This window comes from Mobula hypostoma, chromosome 5 (genome assembly GCF_963921235.1).
Source record: "Mobula hypostoma chromosome 5, sMobHyp1.1, whole genome shotgun sequence".
NCBI lineage: Eukaryota > Metazoa > Chordata > Chondrichthyes > Myliobatiformes > Myliobatidae > Mobula > Mobula hypostoma.
In genome coordinates, this window is record NC_086101.1 from 188,858,455 (window position 1) to 188,879,095 (window position 20,641).

The 20,641-nt window shown below is 42.1% G+C and overlaps 1 protein-coding gene across 4 annotated transcripts in view; it reads right to left on the bottom strand.

Annotated features, from left to right (window-relative positions):
- Positions 1-20,641, bottom strand: part of sh3bp2 (SH3-domain binding protein 2) — a 132,605-nt gene that overhangs the window by 23,274 nt on the left and 88,690 nt on the right. For all 4 annotated transcript variants that reach the window (XM_063049557.1, XM_063049558.1, XM_063049556.1 and 1 more), the window contains 4 exons: positions 17,821-17,906; positions 12,793-12,870; positions 6,405-7,347; positions 3,151-3,280 (listed from right to left, as the gene is read on the bottom strand). In XM_063049557.1, coding sequence (XP_062905627.1) covers positions 3,151-3,280; positions 6,405-7,347; positions 12,793-12,870; positions 17,821-17,906 — 1,237 coding nt within the window. The remainder of the gene's footprint in view (positions 1-3,150; positions 3,281-6,404; positions 7,348-12,792; positions 12,871-17,820; positions 17,907-20,641) is intronic.

Genomic DNA, 20,641 nt, shown 5'->3' on the forward strand with positions numbered 1-20,641 from the left:
TGGAAGAAGAGTTCTTACAGAATTTGTATTTGGATGACTGTATATTATACACCAATGATGTGAATCTGGTCATTCATTACACAATTTCAGTTTACAGGTCAGAGGAAAGTGGTGAGTTATATGTATGATAACAAGACAGCATTAAGAGATGCTAAATTGGTCAGACATGTGGCAGATATATTTTAATAAAGGAAGTTGTAGTAACACACTTTGACAGGAAGAATCAGCAGAGGCATCAGAATCAAAAAGGTGATTAAAATTGAAATCAGTGTTTCAATTTTAAAGTGATTAGAGGAAGGAATGGGGAGATATCAGAAGTAAGTTCTTTGTACACAGGGAGTGCTGAGTCCATGGAATGTCCTGCCAGTGGCGATGGTAGAGGCTGATACATTGGGGGAATCTAAGAAACTCTTAGGTAGGCACATGGATGGTAGAAAAATGGAGGGCTATTATGAAGTGTCAGACTGATCTTAAAGTACATTATAAGGTTGGCACAACATCATTGGCCATAGGGCCTGTACTGTGCCGTAATATTTTAAATCTCTGAAAGCAGCAAGATGTTGAAAAGGCCATTAAAGAAGCATGTGTAATCTAACTCTAGATACTGGATGTCTAAAATAAAATTTCTCAAGTATTCATTCATGAACTGAAAACATTATCTCTTTTTGTCTCTCTGCAGATGCTGCCTGACTTATTGAGTATTTCTATTAAAAGTGATCACTGGCATTATTACCAGAGGTAAAATAATTAAGGACAACCCAGGAAGATATTATTTCATGCAGTACATATAATTTCTACCATGTATGTCCTGAAAAAATAACAGTTATAGATTAATTTTCAATAGAGACCAGAAAAGACAGAAGTATAGGAAAGGCAAATTATGAAGATTATTTGGATAGTTCTTTCAAACAGCTGGTAGATAGGCCAAATAGTCTGCTGTTGTGCTGCTAGATTAAATAACAACTAGAATATAACCAGAAAACTATTGTAAGACCCAGATGTAGAGAGAGAAGCAGAGTTATAACCTTAAATGTTAACTGTTTCTCTCTCACAGATTCTGTCTGACCTACTGAGTGTTTCCAGCATTTTCTGTTTTATTTCAGACTTCCAGCATTTGCTTTGTTAAAAATTATTGATTACAATGAAAATATGGCCAATGCATTCCAGATCTCATCGTAGCTTTGTGGTTTTGCTTAGTTTGTGATCAATGTATTTGTTAACTTCCTGTAATCCAGGACAATTGCCAGGCCCGTTCCATGCTGTATCGATAAATGGGCAGATAAACAGAATATTGGTCCTCATATCATTACTCAACATTGACTGATACCTCTCCCTCCTCTGCCTGAATTTGCTGACTTTAGGTTCCTTGTTATTGCTCTATAATTCCACAAGAGGGCAGTGTTTATCATTGGACACTGAACCATCAGACAACCATTTTCCTCCAAAACAGATCTCACCCAATCATCCACTCCTTACAAATGCTGTCCTCTCATCATTCCCAAAACCAGGTGTTTACAGCTTCTGGTACTTTTATATACCATTCAGATTTCTAATTTTCTTACTTTTCTTAATTTATTTCATCTGTACTTAAAATTGCAGAGGATGTCAACAGAGCTCAAGGTACTAGAATATTATATTGGCTTAGCTTTTTAAACATTTGACACTTCTACTGTTTCAGGTGAATAGATAGATGGCATTCATGCTTTCCTCCAAGAGGACCACAACCTTGTCATGGTTTTGGAGGCTTGTGTGCCTCAATGACCCTGAGAGCTATGTTGGCTGTAGTCAGGGATTTATGTTTTGGCTGTTGGTAAGGTCACCCATGTCAAACAGGTCAAAGGGTAAAGGACAAACTAAGAGTGATCTTTGCTGGTCCTCCAGGTTCAGGGTTTCAGCTCAAGGCTAACAACCCTGACTGGTAAAATAAAACTGTTATGGAAACAGCAATGAGGAATTCTCCTACATCTCAGTACGACAGTATTCCTGAGTCTCCAACTCGGGACTTAGATAACTGACAGTAGTGAAAACTGAGAGGAAGCTACTGACATGATGAAGGAAGCCCTTACCCACACCGCCAGAGATGGAGGACCTTCATTGCTGCCGAAAACGCCAGTGGTGTAACAGGCAGTCCCATGCCATACCATTGATGCTCTACAACAGTATGTACTGATTTTGTTTTACAACTCATATAAAGAAAGCCATCCCAATGGTATTGTATTTTATAAATTATGCATATTTTTGAATTTTAAAATTCTAACGGGTGATGGGACACAAGGACTGTAATAACTAATGTGAAGCTTGATATCAACATAAGAACATTTAGATGTCTCTGGGTCTGGGCCTGTATTTAATGGAGTTCAGAAAGATGAGGGGAGATCTTATTAAAACTTACTGAATACTGAAAGGCCTGAATAGAGTGGATGTGGAGAGACTGTTTCCATTAGTTGGATCCAAGTGCACAGCCTCAGAAAAAGGAATATCCCTTCATAACAGACATAAGGAGGAGGAATCTATGGAAGCCAAGACATTGGGTGTATTTAAGGCAGAAATTGATAGATTCTTGATTGGTTAAGGGTTATGGGAAGAAGGCAGGAAAATGGGCTTTAATGAACATACAGCAACAATGGAATGGTGGAGCAGATTCAATAGACCAAATAGCCTAGTCCTGTTCCTATATCGTATCGTGAAAATGAAGAGGAGGTAATGCCAACAAAATATCAACTCAGTCGAAGAGTTTAAACAGAGATCACACCTCACTCTTCCAGAGGCTATTTTACTATTTTCCCAGCAGCTTTTGCCTCATTCCTGTCTCTGCTATTGTCATCACAACTGCTCTTCATCTCAGCACTGTTTCCAAGTGAGAGCAACATAATTCATTGCAAAAATCTCTGATTTTGACAATATGACACTTTCAAATATAAGGCCATATTTCTCTACACCACTGTCTGAATTTTCAAAAACAATAGTTTGATTCACAGAGATTAAACAAAAGAGTGAAATATTTCATTTTCTGCACAAACTACAACATGAGACATGATTATAAATATTAACAGTGTTTTCAAACAATGTTTGAGTTAGGCTATAAATCTTATCTCTCAGATCATGAGTAACACCAATGACAGGATAGGATGCATTGAAAAAAGCTCTTACATCCTCATAGTCATCATCATCATCATCAGACTGGTGAATCAGCTCCTCTGGCTGGGATTGAGACCGAGGTCGACTGGGTGGTTTTTCAGTTGTAGCAGAGCGAAAGCTTTGTCCGTCGGGAGATGAACGGCTACACAAAACAATGGTTAATGGATTTTTATTATGTACTAACCACAATTTACTGTATCTTAATTGCTAATGCATGATCTTTTGTCAAAATTACACAAGTTACCTGTGCTTGCATGCCTCAGGGTATGAACTTTTGGGGGAGAGAAAGTCAGCACATGAAGAATTCATTGTGGTGTAGAAATAATGTGTACAACACTAATAAAGTGAGAATTGTGTGACAACATCGATTCATCATACACCCAGCTAAATGTGAAACACAAGAGACTGCACGTGGTGCAATCTGGAGCAACTAACTATCTACTGGAGGAAATCAGCAGGTCAAGCAGGAATCCAAAACATTGCCAGTCCCTTTCCTTCCACAGATGCTGCCCAACCCACTGAATTCCTTCAATAGATTGTTCATTGACCCATCTAAATGTGAATTCAAGGATTTGCAGTCAAATGTAGAACAATATAACACAGAAACAGCCCATGATGTCTGTGCGATCATGATTCTAATCCGTATTAATCTCATCTGCCTATACATGGTCTACATCCTTCCATCCCAGTTTGTTCATGTGCCTGTCTAAATGTCTCTTTATTGTTGTTAAAGTTCGAAGTACATTTATCATCAAAGTATGTATACTATATACTACCTTGTAATTTGTCTCCTTACAGGCAGCCACAAAACAAAGAAAACCGTGAAACCCAGTAGAAACCATTAAAAATTAAGACCATCTATCTCCTTTCACCACCTCCCCAGCAGCACCTTCCAGGCACCTACTGATTTCTGTATATAAAAAAGATTGCCTCATAAGTCTGTGAAGGGTCTCAGCCCAAAACGCAAATTGTTTATTCCTTTCCACAGATGCTGCCTGACCTGCTGAGCTCCTCCAGCATGGTGTGTGTTGCTCTGTATTTACAACATCTGCAGAATCACTTGTGTTTATGATTTACCTCATAAATTTTCCAATGTTCTCCCTCTCACCTTAAAGCTTTGTCATCTAGTATCTGACATTTCAAAAAGACTGATTATAAACTCTTATATGTTTCATAATTTTATTTAACTATATCAGGTCATCTCTCAGCCTCCAGTGCTCCAGGGAAATCAACCCAAATTTGCCTAACTTTTCCTTATAGGCAATACTCTCCAATGCATGCAACATCCTCTCTAAAGCCTCCACATTCTTCCAGTCAACAACATTGCTTTCAATTCCCAAAACTATGTCACTAAGAGACACAATGTTGATTTACTTGATCTGGTGTGAGACCTACTATTATATTGGATTGTGGTGAGACCTCTCAGAAGGCTAAAGAAATTCACCATGTCCCTGTCAACTCCTACCAATTTTTATTGATGTGCCATAGAAAGCATTCTGTCTGGATGCGTAGTGGATTGGTATGCAACTGCTCTGCATAAGACTGCAAGAAACTGAACAGAGCTCTGGACTAGGGATGGCCAGTCATAATAGACATAGAGAGAATGAGCTGTCTTTTTCTCTGGATTGGGGAACTGTAAACTAGAGGACTTAGCTTTTAGGTTAGAGGTGAAAGATTTAGTAATAAACTGACTGTTTGTCACATGTAATTGGAACATACAGTGAAATGTGTTGTTATGTCAAACTAAATCAGTGAGGAAGTGCTGGGGGCCAGCCCAGAACTGTCACCATACATCCAGCACCAGTAGCACGCCCACAACTCCCTAACCCTAACCCATACGCCTTTGGAATGCAGGAGAGGACCAGAGCACCCAGAGGAAATCCACGTGGTCACAGGGAGAACGTACAAACTCCTTACAGAAATTGAATCCAGATATTATAACTGGCACTGTAAACCGATGCGCTAATGGCTACGCTATTGTGCCACCCCACAAACAGCAGGTGGCAGATGTATGAAACCAAATTCCAGAAGAAATGGTTGAAGCAGGTACATTAGATACATCTAAGATGTATGCATACAAGTATATGGATGACAAAATTTTTGGGGGTTATGTGCCAAGTGCTGGGAAATGAGGTTAGCTTTAATATACATCTGGCTCAGCATTTACACATATGGGCTAAAGGGCCATTTTCTATACTGTACAGCTCTATGACTCTATCTCCACTCAACTCAGTGCTTTGTCAAAGTAGAGAGGGGGTGCAGAGAATACATGGTTATTATTAATTAAACCAATGGAATTTTTCTTTTTTATCTTAGAAATTTAGACCTTAGTATGACATCACGTACAGAAATTTGTGAAATATTAAATTCAAGTAAAATGATTAAAGTTGAAAAGTTTATGTTGACAATTCACTGGTTGAGGGGGTCTAGTATGAAGTAATATAAAGTGAAAAAATGCGGGATCAATTATATACACTCAGTGGCCACTTTATGAGGTACACCTGTTCGTTAATACAAATATTTAATCAGTCAATCATGTGGTAGCCACTCAATGCATAAAAGCATGCAGACATGGTCAAGAGGTTCAGTTGTTTTTCAGACCAAATATCAGAATGGGGAAGAAATGTGATTTAAGTGACTTTATCTGTGGAATGTTTGTTGGTGTCAGACAGGATGGTTTGGGTATCTCAGAAACTGCTGATCTCCTGGGATTTTCACACACAACAGTCTCTAGAGTTGACAGAGACTGGTGCAAAAACCAGAAAACATCCAGTGAATGGCAGCTCTGTGGGCAAAAATGCCTTGTTAATGAGCGGTCAGTGGAGAATTTCCAGATTAGTTCCAGCTGAGAGAAAGGCAACAGTAACCACATAACAGTGATGTGCAGAAGAGTATCTCTGAATGCACTGCAGGTTGAACCTTGAAGTGGATGGGCTAAAACAGCAGAAAACCACACTGGGCCACACTACTGTACCTAATCAAATGTCCACTGAGTACAAATGTCCATAAATGTAAGATTAATTATGAGATTTATTACAGGGTGCAAACAGAGTTTCTTGTATAAAGAAAATTATAAGGATGTGAAGTTTAGTTTCGAGGTTTTGGTAAATGGATATTTTGAAAGCTTATAGCAACGGGAAGAGTAAATGGAAGGATCCGTTTATACAGAAGATAAATACCAGTGCAGGCTGTTGAGAGAACAGCCAGCTCATTTATGAAAAAACATAGTGTATGAAGTACACCTCCATCACAGTCACTGTACTTACTGCAAGGGAAGTGTGTTGTGCTTTTCAGTCTTAGGCTTAGCAGAAGCAGGTGGTGGTGTTGGAAATTTGGAAGCTGATTTTGGTAATGGCTCTGGTTTATATAGTTTAGGTTTGATCTCTTCAGTCTGAGTTGGAACTTGTGACAATGTTGGTTTGTTGGCAGGCACTGAAGGGCTGGATCCTTTGTGAGATTGCACCGGTGAGGGACCACCACCAGATCCTTTGTTGGGTGGCACTGGAGGAGGCCCAGATCCTTTGGATGGCACTGGAGGAGGACCTGATCCTTTGGATGGCACTGAAGGAGGCCAAGATCCTTTGTTGGATGGCACTGGAGGAGGACCTGATCCTTTGCTGGATGGCACTGGAGGAGGTCCAAATGCTTTGTGGAAAGGCAGTGGAGGGGGTCCACCAGTAGATTCTTTAGCGGGAGGCATTGGAGGAGGTCCTTTGTGTGAAGGCAATAGAGAGGGTCCATCACCAGATTCTTTGTGAGGATGCACTGGAGGAGTTCCACTACTAGATCTTTTATGTAAAGGCACCGGAGGGAGTCCAGCAGTAGTTCCTTTCTGCAAAGACGATTGAGGAGATCGAACATTGAATGCTTCTGTGTTTCCAGTTGCCTGCTGAAGACATTTATTTAAGTCCAATACAAAGTTGCCTTTGCTTTTGACACCAGCATTTAGGGCTTCTACAAGTTTCTGATGTGGCTCCGCCTTGGGTTTTGAATGAGCTGGAGGAGGGGTTGGGCAACATGAGGCAAATCTGCAAAATGCATTATTATCATGTAGGGGCTGCGGCAAACAGTCCTGTGAGTCCTCTTTCCTAGCCACTAACCCAAATTTCTGAACAGCGGGTGGCAGAGGAGGTGCTGACTTCTGAACGGGAGGTGGCAGAGGAGGTAGTGACTTCACACTCTTTCTTGTTGGCTGGACTGGATGGAAATCTAGACCCAGGGAAGAGAGAAAAAATACATACTGTGAAGCAGCCAAATTATTACACTATATAATTAAACAGGGTTATATAAAGACTGCAGATCTAGAGTATCAATCTACTCCATCCACCTTCTTATTCTAGCTTCTACCTCCTTCCTTTCCAGTCTTGATGAAGCCCAAAACGTCAACTGTTATTCCCCTTTGGATGCGCCCAACTTTCTGAGATACTCCATCATTTTGTGTGTGTTGGTGGAGAAATTCAGTGTGTCGAGCAGCGTGTGAGTCTGTGTGGTCGGGGTGGAGGGGTGGGAGGCATAGTCAATGTTTCAGGTTGAAATTTTGACCTGAAATGTCTACAAATCCCTGGATCAGGACAAAGGAGTCGTTGACATTTCAACACAAAATGTTGACAAGTCCAGTCCCCTTAAAAATTATATAAGTATTTACTTATGATATAATTATAAATATTTACTTAATTATTATTGTTTTTACTTGCACAGTTTGTCTTCTTTTGCACATTGATTTTTAGTCTTAGTGTGTAATTTTTCATTGATTCTGTTGTATTTCTTTGATTTATTGGAATGCCTGCAAGAAAATGAATCTCAGGGTAGTGTCAGTCCATGCTTTTTCTTTTGCCACAGTGAGGCCACTCTCAGGTTAGAGGATCAACACCACATAATCCGTCTGGGTAGCCACCAACCTAGTCACCAACCTGGGTAGTCACCTGCCTATCACTTTCCCCTGGTTTCCCTCCTTCTTCCTTTTCTCAAATGGTCCGCTCCCCTCTCCTACTGGACTACTTCTTCTCCAGTCTTTTACCTTGCCTACCCACCTGGCTTCACTTATCATCTTCCAGCTGCCTCTTTCCCCTCCCCAGACCTTTTTATTCTGGCATCCTCCCCCTTCCTTTCCAGTCCTGAAGAAGGGTTTCGGCCTGAAATGTCAACTGATTATTCATTTCCATAAATGCTGCCTGACCTGCTGAGTTCCTCCAGCATTTTGTGTTTCTCAGGGATGTATGTGGTGTCATGCACATACTTAGAGTAGCATCTACGGAAAGGAATAAATAGTTGACATTTCAGGCCGAGATCCTTAATCAGAACACCAGCACTTGGGGTTTCTACAAGTTTCATCAGGAATCCTGATGAAGGGTCTCAGTCCAAAACATCAAATCTTTATTCCTTTCAGTGGATGCTTTTTGATCTGCTGAGTTCCACCAGCATTATGTGTGTGATGTTACTTGGATTTCCAGCAACTGCAGAATCTCTTGTGTTTATGTTGAAATCAATTAGTTTTTTTTAATATAAAACATGCAACCATTAAAATATACAAAATTAAATGGAATCAGCTTATTGTGCTGAACATGTTGTAATTCTGCAATGGATTATAGATAGATTGAGAGGTAAGTTGAACATCTAGCAAATAGAGTTTAACAGAGAAAATTATGTAGCCGGGACTTGAGGACCTGAGTTATAGGGAAAGGTTGAATAGGTTAGGACTTTTTCCCTGGAATGTAGGGGAATGAGGGTAGATCTTATTGTGGTATACAAAATTATGAGTATAGTTTGGTTAAATACAAGCAGGCCTTTTCCAGAAGTTGTGTGAGACTAGAACCAGAGGACATAGGTTATGGGTGAAAGGTGAAATATTTAGGGGAACCGGAGGGCTAACTTCTTCACTCAGAGAGTTGTGCAGGTGTGGAATGAGCTGCCACCAGAAGAGGTGGATGTAGGTTCAATTACAACATTTAAGAGAATTTTGGATAAACAAAAGGTTGGGAGGGGTATGGAGGGCAATGGTCCCAATACGGGTCGATGGAGCTAGGCAAAATAAGAGTTTGGTGGACGAGATAGATGTGCTAAAAGGCCTGATGCTGTGCTGTAGTGATCTATGCCTATAACGTGGGGAAGTTTGAGCTGATACACGTTGGTAAGAGGAATCAAAATGCTATTATTATCTGATTAGAGAGGGACTGCAACTGAAAGAAGTTCAGGAATCTAGGTGTTCTGGTATGTGAATCACAAAATGTTAACAGGCAGGTAAGTAAGAAACGGCATATTGGTTTTATTCTGAAGGTACTGGAGTTTAAGAATAGGGACGATTTGCTACGGTTGTACATGGTATTAGTGAGATCACGACCAGAATACTGTACACAGATTTCATCTTTTACTGAAAAAAAGGACATAATGCCTTTGGAAGCAGTGCGACATAGATTCACCATACAAATTCCCGGGATGATAGAGTAGTTCTCTGAACAGGATAGATCTAGATTCTGTGAAGTTCTGGAGTATGAGGGATAACCTTACTCAAGCCTGTGGGATCTTAAGCTGGCTTCATAAGACCATAAGACATAGGAGTAGAAAATGCTATTTGGCCCATCAAGTCTTCTCCACCACCCTGAAAACTGTCCAATGCAATGCACTGGAGAGGGTGCAGAGTAGGATCACGACAATGATGCTGGCAATGTCAAAGTTAATGTACAAGGAGAGTTTGATGGCTCAGGGCCTGTACTGGCTGGAATTTTGAAGAATGAAGGATGACCTCAATGAAATCTATCAAATATTGAAAGGCCTAGATAGAATGGACTCAAAGAGGATATTTCCTAAAGTGGAGGAATCTAGGACCAGATGGCACAGGCTCAGAAAAGAAGGGCATCCCTTTAGAATGGAGATGAGGAGGAATTTTTTTAGCCAAATGGTGGTGACTCTGTGTAATTCATTACCACAGATGGCTGGGGATGCCAAGTTATTAGGTATATTTAAAGTGGAGGTTAATAGATTCTTGATTACCAAGGATGTCAAATGTTACAGGGAGAGAGCAGGAGAAATGAGTTGAGAGAGACCATAAATCAGCCATGATGAAGTGTTATAGAGGTTAGGATGTTTACACTAGTGGGAGAATCATGAACAAGGGACAGTGCTATAAAATATGATTAAAGATCTGATTTAAAGATTCTGTTTATTTGTCACATGTACATTGAAACAGTGAAACGGTTGGGTTGAGTTGTTTTCCAATCTTGGCGATTTACTTGCAAATGTTTCATCACCATATGAGAAGGTATTGTCAGTGATGACGTTTCATATGGTGACGAAACATTGCCAAGATCGGAGAACAACACAACCCAACCATCCACCACCTTGAGCTACACATTTTCCAAATGATTTACAATACAGTGAAATGCATTGTTTCATCAATGACCATCACACTCTGAGGACTTGCTGAAGGCAGCCCACAAGTGTGGCCATACTTTCAGTACCAACATAGCATGCGCACAACCTAACCTGTATGTCTTTGGAATGTGGGAGGAAACCAGAGCACCTGGAGGAAACCCATGTGGTCACAGGGAGAATGTTTCAACTCCTTACAGAGGCACAAATCAAAACCCAGTCTAATAGGTGGTACTGCAAGATGTGGCATTAACTGCTATGATACCATGCCATCCCAGTATGAGAGCATCACTTAAAACTGAGGTGTACAGAAATTTCTTCTCTCAGAGGGCTGTGAATTAATGGAATTCTCTGCCCCAGAGGGTGGTGGAGGTTGGTTCATTCAACATTATTGAAGCCGTAGAGAGATAAATATCGGAAATATTGAGGAATTGAGGGTTACAGGAACCTGACAGAGGAGAGGAGATAAGACATGAGACAGATCAACCATGATTATATTGAATGGTGGAGCAGGCTTATGGAGCCTGGTGGCTGACTCCTTGTGTTCTTGTGTCAGATAAAGGAAGAAGTAAGTTTTCTCCTATTCATTTGACTAATATCTGACAGGGAGATTCCATCCCGCCCTTCTCTTAGTCTTTTTGTTATATTATAAAAGCGGCCTCTTCTATTCCTGACAATAGCACATAGCACACTGAGTGTTAATGGAGTTAAGGGTTATGGGGAGAAGGCAGAAGAATCAGGTTGAAGAAAAATGAGCTATAACTGAATGGTGGAGCAGACTTGATGGGCTGAATGGCCTAATTCTGCTTCTGATTCTTATGGTTTTATAGATAGTTAACGACATCTCTTGCAAAGGATTTTGAATGTAACTGTGTACTTGATGACTTTTTAACACAATTGTGCTCACATTTTATATAGGATATACAATTTCTAAACTCATTTTAAAATATGAATTAAGGCATCCATTTAGCATGCAGCAAACTCTGCAACACGTTCATGATGAACATTTTGATACACACAAATTGCTTGAGGAACTCAGTAGGTCAGGCACCATCTAAGGAGGGGAGTGATCTGAGACCCTTGATCAGGTCTTATGATGAACAATGCTTCCGTTCCATTACAGCTGAGTGAAAGGATGAACCACAGGGCTCAGTGCTTTAAGTACTTCCTCCTGGAACTCCTCACACCAAATGATGAGCTCTCATTCCCTGACTTTAAACCAAAGACCCCACCTATCTGGGTCATTTTCTCTTCTCCCACTTCCAATTGGACAGAAGAATCAAATGCCTCAAAGCACGTACTTCCAAGCTTAAGGACAGCTTCTACCCTGCTGTTATACTACTGAACAATCATCTTGTGCAGTAAAATACACTCTTAACCTCACAATCTCCATACACTACACTCTCTTTACTACTGTACCACTTAATTCTGCATTGTGGTATTACTCTTCCCTCAATGTAATGAAGTGATGAAATGATCCGTAAGGACAGCAAGCAGAACAAAGTTTACAGCTGTACCTTGGTCCATGTGACAATAATAAACTGATTATCCTTCCCAGAGATGGCCTCACATTTCCATCTCCCGGGTTGTCCATTCCCAACTTGATGCTTGAATTGTGTATAAGTGTAGGAGTGGGTGGGAGGGAGGAAATGAACTTGTTTAGTTGCTGTTGCCTATGCTGAACACGGTGGGCATGCTATATTGGTGCTATAATGTCCAGCACATCCTTAACTTGCTTTTTTTAAACATTTTAGCAATACAGTGCAGAATAGGTCCTTCCAGTCCTTCAAGCCATGTCACCCCAGCAAACCCTGACTACACCCTAATTAACCCAAATCTAATCACAGAACAATTTACAATGATCATGGTACATCTTTGGACTGCGGGAGAAACTCGAACCACCCGAAGAAAGCCCACGTATTCCACACTCCTTACAGAATGGTGTCAGAATTGAGCTCTGAACTCTGGAACTGTAATAGTGTCGCACTAACCGCTAAGCTACCCTGGTGCCCAAAATGCTGTGTTGGTTGTTAGCATTTCACAGTCTGTTTCCATGTGCGTGTGATAAATAAGTGAAGCTGAATCTGTGGCCCGTTAGTTAATTGAAAAGCCAGGATATATATCAATGTGGCAGCTTTCAGAGACATTCCACTCCAGCTTAGTCAATGTGGCAATGTCCATGCACTGGTAACTATCACTGGGCAATTCTCCTTGGAGCATTCTTCATTCAGTTTCATTGACCTCCTGTGAAAGGGCACTCAAAATAAAATGGATGGCATAGTTTACTACCTTCTGGCCCCGGGCTTTCCTGCAGCCCATCTGGTCGCAAGTAATCATCTTCATCATCCTCATCGTCTTCTACATAATCTGCAAATGACAATAAAGTTTGTAAGAATAAACAACACACAGAGTAAAGATTCCTCTGCAGCAACACGCAAAGGAGCTGCAGAAACTCAACAGGTCAGGCAGCATCTGTGGAAGGAAATGGACAGTGGATGTTTCTGGTCAAGATTTTTCACCTAGACTGAAAGATTCAGATTTAGATTTAGTTATCACATCTACGCTGAAGCACATGGTGAAATATGTTGCTTGTGATAACAATGAAACCGACTGACCACAGTAGCGCAGTGGTTAGTGTGGCACTATTACAGCCCGGTGATTTGGAGTTCGGAATTTAATCCCAGCGTCCTCTGTGTGTTCTCCTCGCGGAATGTGTGGGTTTTCCCTGGGTGTTCCAGTTTCCTCCGACAGTCCAAAGACGTACCAGCTAGGTTAATTGGTCATTGTAAATTGTCCTGTTTTTAGGTTAGGATCAAATCGGGGCTATCAGGAGTTGGTGCAGCAGCGGTGCTCAAAGGGCTGGTAGGGGCTATTCAGTGCTGTATCTAAAGACTTGCTGGGGGCAGACCATAAGTGTCACCACACATTCTGCCACCAACGTGGCACGTCCACAATGTTCAGCTGAATAACACAAGCAACAACAACACCACAACAAAAACAGCAACAAAACAAAGCAACAGCAAACTTCCCCCTTTACTCCCATCCACCCATCTACTCACACACAGACAGGACTCCAAAACCTAGGTCAAAGCCACCTCCGGAGTCTTTGGCCCCACTACTGCAGACATCAGGCCCTTAACTTCCAGACATACTGACCCAGGGGCTTCGGGCATCAGGCCTTGACCTCCGGGCTAGCTAACTTTGGTTCAACCTTCAGGCTTCAAAGAAGGAAGAGAGGGGAGGAGACAGCCAGTGCAGAGACAGAGAGTGAAGGAGTGGCAGGAGGTAGGCAGATCCTGGTGATGAGGGTGATAGGTAGGTGAGGGAGGGGGGAGAGTGGGAATGATAAAGGTTTGATAGGTTCTTGATTAATCAGGGTTATGGGGAGAAGGCAGGAGAATAAGGTGGAAAGTGATAATAAATCAGCCCAAACGGAATAGTGGAGCAGGCTCAATGGGCCAAATGACTTAATTCTGCTTCTAACCCTTATGGTCATCACAGGTAAAGACCTCCCCACCATTGAGCACATCTAGATGGAGCACTGTCTCAGGGAAGCAGCATGCATCATCAAAGGTCCCCACCATCCAGGCCATGCTCTCTTCTCACCGCTGCCACCAGGAAGAAGGTACAGGAGCCTCAGGACCCACACCACCAGGTTCAGGAACAGTTACTACCCGTCAACCATCAGACTCTTGAAGAAAGGGGATAACGTCACTCACCCCAACACTAATCTATTCCCACAACTGATGGACTCTTCATCTTATGTTCTCAATATTTATTGTTTATTTATTTCTATTTTGCTTTTTTTTTTGGTTTATCTGTATTTAGTGTAAATGCCCCCAAGAAAATAAATCTCAAGGTTGTATATGGTGACATATATGTATTTTGATAAGAAGTTTGCTTTGAACTTATGGCCAAACAGGATGGAATCTGATAGAAGAGGAAATTAAGCATGGAAGACAGAGAGGGAGGTGGGAAGGGTAACCACTGCGTGTCGGTGATAGGTAAATGGGGCTCAATGGGAACAGGAGGAGACAGAAAAAAGGGCAAGGGACAGAGGAGGAGCAGATAGTTGAAGTTTGAGAAAGATTCCCCTGGTTTGTTTGTTCAAAGAAAGTTTTGAAAGTTTAATAGTTTGTCAAAATTCACTGGAGTTTACAGAATGACATCTGATGTCAGAATAAGATTTTGAGGTGGCTGGTTGTGGTAAGAAGGGAAATTTGGACCTAGGTTCCAAATGATTTCAGAACAGGAAGATATGTGGGGCAAGGGTTTTGTTTTTACACAGGAGTCTGTAACGGGCTGCCAGAGGCAGTGCTGGAAGCTTTTGGTTAAGCATGTGAATATGCTGGGAATGGGGGAGTATGGATTATATGCAGGCAAAAGAGATTCAGTTTAATTTTGTGTCATGCTCAGCACAGTCATTGTGGGCTGAAGGGCTTGTTCCTGTGCTCTACTGTTCCATATACTAAGTAACACAGCAGTCCCACAATGAATTCAAATGAAGGAGTAATTGGTGCTGGAATGTGTGGCGACACTTGTGGGCTGCCCACAGCACATGCTGAGGTTGTGGTGATCCTTAATGCAGATGTGTGTTTCAATGTACAAGTGATTAATAAATGAACCTGAATCTTTCAGTCCAGATGAAGGGTCTCAACCCAGAATGCCGACTTCCAGTTTCTTCTCCCAGAAGATTATGTGTTCTTGGAAATCTCTTGCTCCAGGGAGCTGTGGAAGTTCTATCAATGAATCGATTTGAAGTAGACAAATGTTTTGTTTTGCAGAGAGAGTCAATAGTTGTGAGGAACAGACAACAAAGCAAAGCTGAACCCAAAATCAATCAGCCATGATTCTATTGAATGAGAGAGCAGCCCTACTCCTGCTCCTAATTTTGCAGCAGCAGTACAGTGCAATATGTAAAAATTATTGTGAGTTACACAAATAAATAAGTAGTACAAAAGATGAATAACAAAGCCCCATGTGCCTGCTCTGCCATTCAGCAGGATCTTGGGTGATCTTCCAGCACTGTGTCATTATACTGCACTAACCCAAACTCTTCTGAGTCCTTTTTTTTCATATTACACACCATCTGACATATGTACACCCATTCACTCATCCTCTTTATATTCCCCTTCTCTATTCATTTTATTGTTGTATTGGTAATGTGACTTGAACTATTCAGTAGACATACAGTATATTCAAAACTTCTACAACTCAGCCATCGTGGGGTCTAAGAATAATTCACTGAACTCTACAATCTCCATCAATACATTTTTTTCCTGGCTGTATGCTCCATTATAACATCGGGAAAAAATAGTCAGCTCACCAGGCCCCAAAACATATGTATCTACACCAACACCAACTCATCCTGTCAAGATGCGTCACAGCTAGGTACGGCAACTGCTCTGCCAAGAACCTCAAGAAATTGTGGATGGCGGGGTGGAGATACATCTCTACTAAAGGGGTTGCCAGGCACTCCCTCCTTCTGCTAGTCGACAGATCACCCTTGGGAGCAGGTGCTGGATGGTCGTATGAGCAGCTGGAGCGTATCACAAATCCTGGTTATGCAACCACTGATGCCAGGCAGCCAGTCTCTGAGGTGTATTGATAATGGCTGGGGTCACCTGTCCAGTAAAGACACTGCTCAGAAGAAAGGCAATGGCAAACCACCTCTGGAGAAGACCCTGATCACCCTTGTCATACAACACAGCACATAATGATGATGTGGATACAGCCCAGTCCGTCACATAAACTGACCTCCCCTTCACTGACTCGGTCTACACTTCCTGCTACCTCAGGAAAGCAGGCAACCTCACACCCTAGTTCTTCTCTTTTCTCCCCACCCCAGTTGGACAGAAAATATATTTGAGAGCACAAACCTCCAGACTCAAAGAACAGCTTCTATCCCACTATTGAAAAAAAAACCTCATATGCTAATAGATGAACTCTTGATCTCCCAGTCCTGTGGCTCTGGCACTTTGTTTGTTTACCTGCACTGCACTCTGTCTGTAACTGTAACACTAGATTCTGAATTCTGTTTTCTTTTTACTGCCCTTGATGTACTTACGGATGGAATGATCTGTCTGGATGGTATGCAAACAGAAGTTTTCCATTGTAACTCAGTACGTGGCACAATAATAAATCAATTACCGATGCCAACAAGACTTTTGGAAATTGTTATTGAACAAAGATGGTGGGAAAGTGGAAGGAAGTGAATGATTGAATGAAGACATTTCTGCCTTGTGACTCCTTCCTCATTAAGTTTCTGCCCTCATGTTTCACACCTACTCTACACCCAGCTAGCACTAACCTAATCCTTTGCCCAGGAAAGGCCTGATACTTGATAATTGATCATCCTTCTTATGTAGGCCCTCCATCGATCAGAGTTGACCATGGATATTGTGTCCTAGCTGTCTGCGTCAAAGTTGATACACAAGCCAGGGCAGTACGTTATAGAGAGCAGGCTGTTGCCCATGCAACAGGCTCCCACTCTCCACACAACTGATGAATCCAAAGGAACGGCGATGACCGATACAGTTTGGCACAGGAGTTGTCAGGTCAGTGTTGAGCTCAACGTAGGTCTGCCTTAGGTTCTTCACCTCTGGATTTTTCCTCGGAGTTTACTCCCAAAGCTTTCCCCATGAGCTGGTAGAACCGCAAGACAGCAGAGGGTCAAGGACAGAGTTTCCCTTCCCCTAGATCAGCTGCCAATCATGACTGATGAGCAACTGGTTTTAAAGCACCATTAACCCACCTTTGCCCCTTCTGTCAGTAGAAATGGTTCCACTGGGCTTAGTAACTAAGACACACATGAAGGCCGGTAACTGGACTTGGTTGTCAGAGGCTATTTGGGACGCCATTTAATAAGTAGTGGGAGTTTATCGGATACAATAGGGTCTTTTAAGAGACAATTAGATAGGTACATGGAGCTTAGTAAAATAGAGGGCTATAGATAAGCCTAGTAATTTCTAAGGTAGGGACATGTTCGGCACAACTTCATGGGCCGAAGGGCCTGTATTGTGCTGTTGATTTTCTATGTTCTATGTACTTCTGCCCACTCCCGCCAGGGTTTAACAACCTTAGGAAATTCTTTTTTTCTAAGGACAAGAACATTGGATGTAACTGATTTTCAGGAAGAATACTGGATGTGGCGAATTTTGGACATTCATATTGGATGTAACAGAAAAAAGGAGGTGACAGGCTTGTAGATTTACATGATTAGCAATGTGATTGGAAATGAAACCCAGTGAGGTGAATCCCTCATTGGTAGTTAAAACGCAATCCCCAGAAATATAGGAAAAAATGCAAACTACTCACCTCCAGTTTCTGGTTCTGTTAAATTGTAGTTTATCGCCACAGGGCGTTCAACTGAATCATAAAAACTCTCCGTGTCCGAGCAGTCACTGAGAGGAAAACAAATGAATTTGATGAGAGGCTGTGATGGAAGCCTGGCTGTTTCTCTCCCCACATGTGCAGCATGTTCAATAACCCACCCCAGCCACTCTTCTCTTCCTCCCCACTCCGTTGAATAGAAAGTATAATAGTTTGAGAACACATACAATCCGGCTCAAGGCTTCTACCCAACTGCTATTAGTCCCTTGAGCAGACTTGGTACATGCTAAAATTTCCTGACTTCCCAATCTAGCTGGTGGCGGTTGGAGGTCTTTGCACTTTATTTGTCTACCTGAAGCTTCTCCGTAACTGTAATAAACACAAGAGATTCTGCAGACACTGGAAATCCAGAGTGATAGGCCCAAAATGCTGGAGGAACTCAGCAGTTCAGGCAGCATCTACGGAAATCAATAAAGAGTCGACATTTTGGGGTGAGTCCTAATGAAGGGCCTTAGCCCAGAACATCGACTCTTTATTCCTTTCCACAGATGCTCCCTGACCTGCTGAGTTCCTCCAGCACTTTGTGTGTTACACTGTAATTTTATATTCTACAGTACAGCATGGTAGCATAGCTTTACAGGGTTCAATTCCAGCGTTGTCTGTAAGGAGTGTGTACACTCTCCCTGTGACCACGTGGGTTTCCACTGGGTGCTCCAGTTTCCTCCCACATCCCAAAGACGTGTGGGTTTATGGGCTAATTGCCTGCTGTAAATAGTGCCTCGTGTAAATGGCCAGTAAAATCTGGGGTACGCTGAGGGCAATGTGGAGAGAATAAAACAAAATTAGTAACTGGGCCCTTGCTAGTTAACACAAACTTGGTGGGCTGAAAGGCTTGTTCCCATCCTGTACGATTTTATGACTGCAAAGTGTTATGAGGTTCTCCTGAAATTATACATAATTCTGCCCGTAAGCTAGTAGGTCACTTTTGCATCAACACTACACTGTAGCATTGACCCTGCACTCAGTAATTAAATCGTATTCATTTCCTCCTTCCCTAACACTTCACCATCATCATGTAAGGGCTGAAGGGCTTGCTCCTGTGCTGTAGTGCTCGGGATACTATGACAAAGACTTCTTCCTCTTCTTATGGTCCTGACTTGGTGAATATTATCCCAGAGAGCACAGTTCCTGAGATGCTCAAAAGACACCCACTTCACTGTGAATATCTAGCCTGTTCATTTGTGGATGGAATTGGAGACAAGGCTGAACTTCATGCTCCTCACTGGGGAACCTCTACAGGTTGGGCTCATACCTCACTTGCTCAAAAGAGGACAATTAGGGCAACCTCCACTGGTGTTCCGGTGAAGGATCATCAAGGATGCTGACCACCCAGGCCATTCTCTCTTCCCTTTTCCTCCTTCTGGACAAATATACAGCAGCTTGAAAGAACAGCTTCTTCCCACTGCCATCATACTCCTGAACCAATCATACAGATCCATAATTCCTTGAAAGTGATAGATAGGTTCACTAAAAGAGGTTTTGTCCCATCGGCCTCCATTAATCAAAGTATTGAGTACAGGAGTTGGGATGTCATGTTGATACTGTATACTGGCAAGGCAAAATTCGGAGTATTGTGTGCACTTCTGGTCACCTACCAAGAAATCAATAAGATTGAAAGGGTGCAGAAAAAATGTACAAGGCTATTACCATAACTGAGTTATAGGGAAAGGTTGAATATGTTAGGATTTTATTCCCTTGAGCCTAGGAGACTGATGGTGGTATACAAAATCACAAGGGGAATAGACACGGTAAATGCAAGCAGGCTTTTTTTCACCGAAGTTGGGTGAGACTACAATTAGGGGTCATAGGTCGAGAGTAAAAGGTGAAATATTTAAGACCCGGGGTCCATGGCATAAAAAAAATGTTTGGAACCCAGATTTAAGGGGAACCTGTGGGGGGAACTTCTACACTCAGAGGCTGGAGAGAGAGTGGAATGAGCTGCCAGTGGACGTGGATTCAATTTCGACACGTAGGGGAAGTTTGATTAAGTACACGTATGGAAGAGGTATGGAGGGAGTGGGTCAATTGGACAAGGCAGAATAGACCTGTTTCTGTGATGTAGCTCTCTGTGACTATCTCTCCACACCTCCAAGAGGACCACAACCTTGTCATGGTTTGGAGGCTTGCGTGCCTCAATGACCTGAGAGCTATATTGGCTGGAGTCAGGGACTTGTGCTTTGGCTCTTGGTAAGGTCACCCATGCCAAAAAGGTCAAAGGGTAGAGGCCAGGCTAAAAGTAATCCACCGGTCCTCCATGTTCGGGCGTTCAGCTCAGGGCTAACAACCCTGACTGGTCAAACAAAACTGTTACTGAAACAGCAATGAAGAATCCTTCTACATCTGTGTGCGACGATATTCCTGAGTCTCCATCCAGGGACTTGCATAACTGACAGTAAGCTGAGGGGAAGCTATTGACATGACGACAGAAGCCGCGAATGCTGCCAGAGACGGAGGACCTTCATTGCTGCCCAAAATGCCAGCGGCATAATGGGCAAAAGAAGAAGAATCACTTCCACAACCCCTTTCCGGTGGTGCTGCCACTTTCTGGAACTATTAACTCCAACTCTTTCAGTTATTGTGTTGTCATTGTAGCATTTCTTCTAGCCATACTTCAGTTTGCAATATCCTGTTGTCTGGTGCTTGCTGCTCTGTTTATTGTATTATTACCATGGACACTGTTTACTCTATGAGCAATATGTGGCAAAGCTTCATCACACTCCAGTACACACAACATTAAAGGAAATTA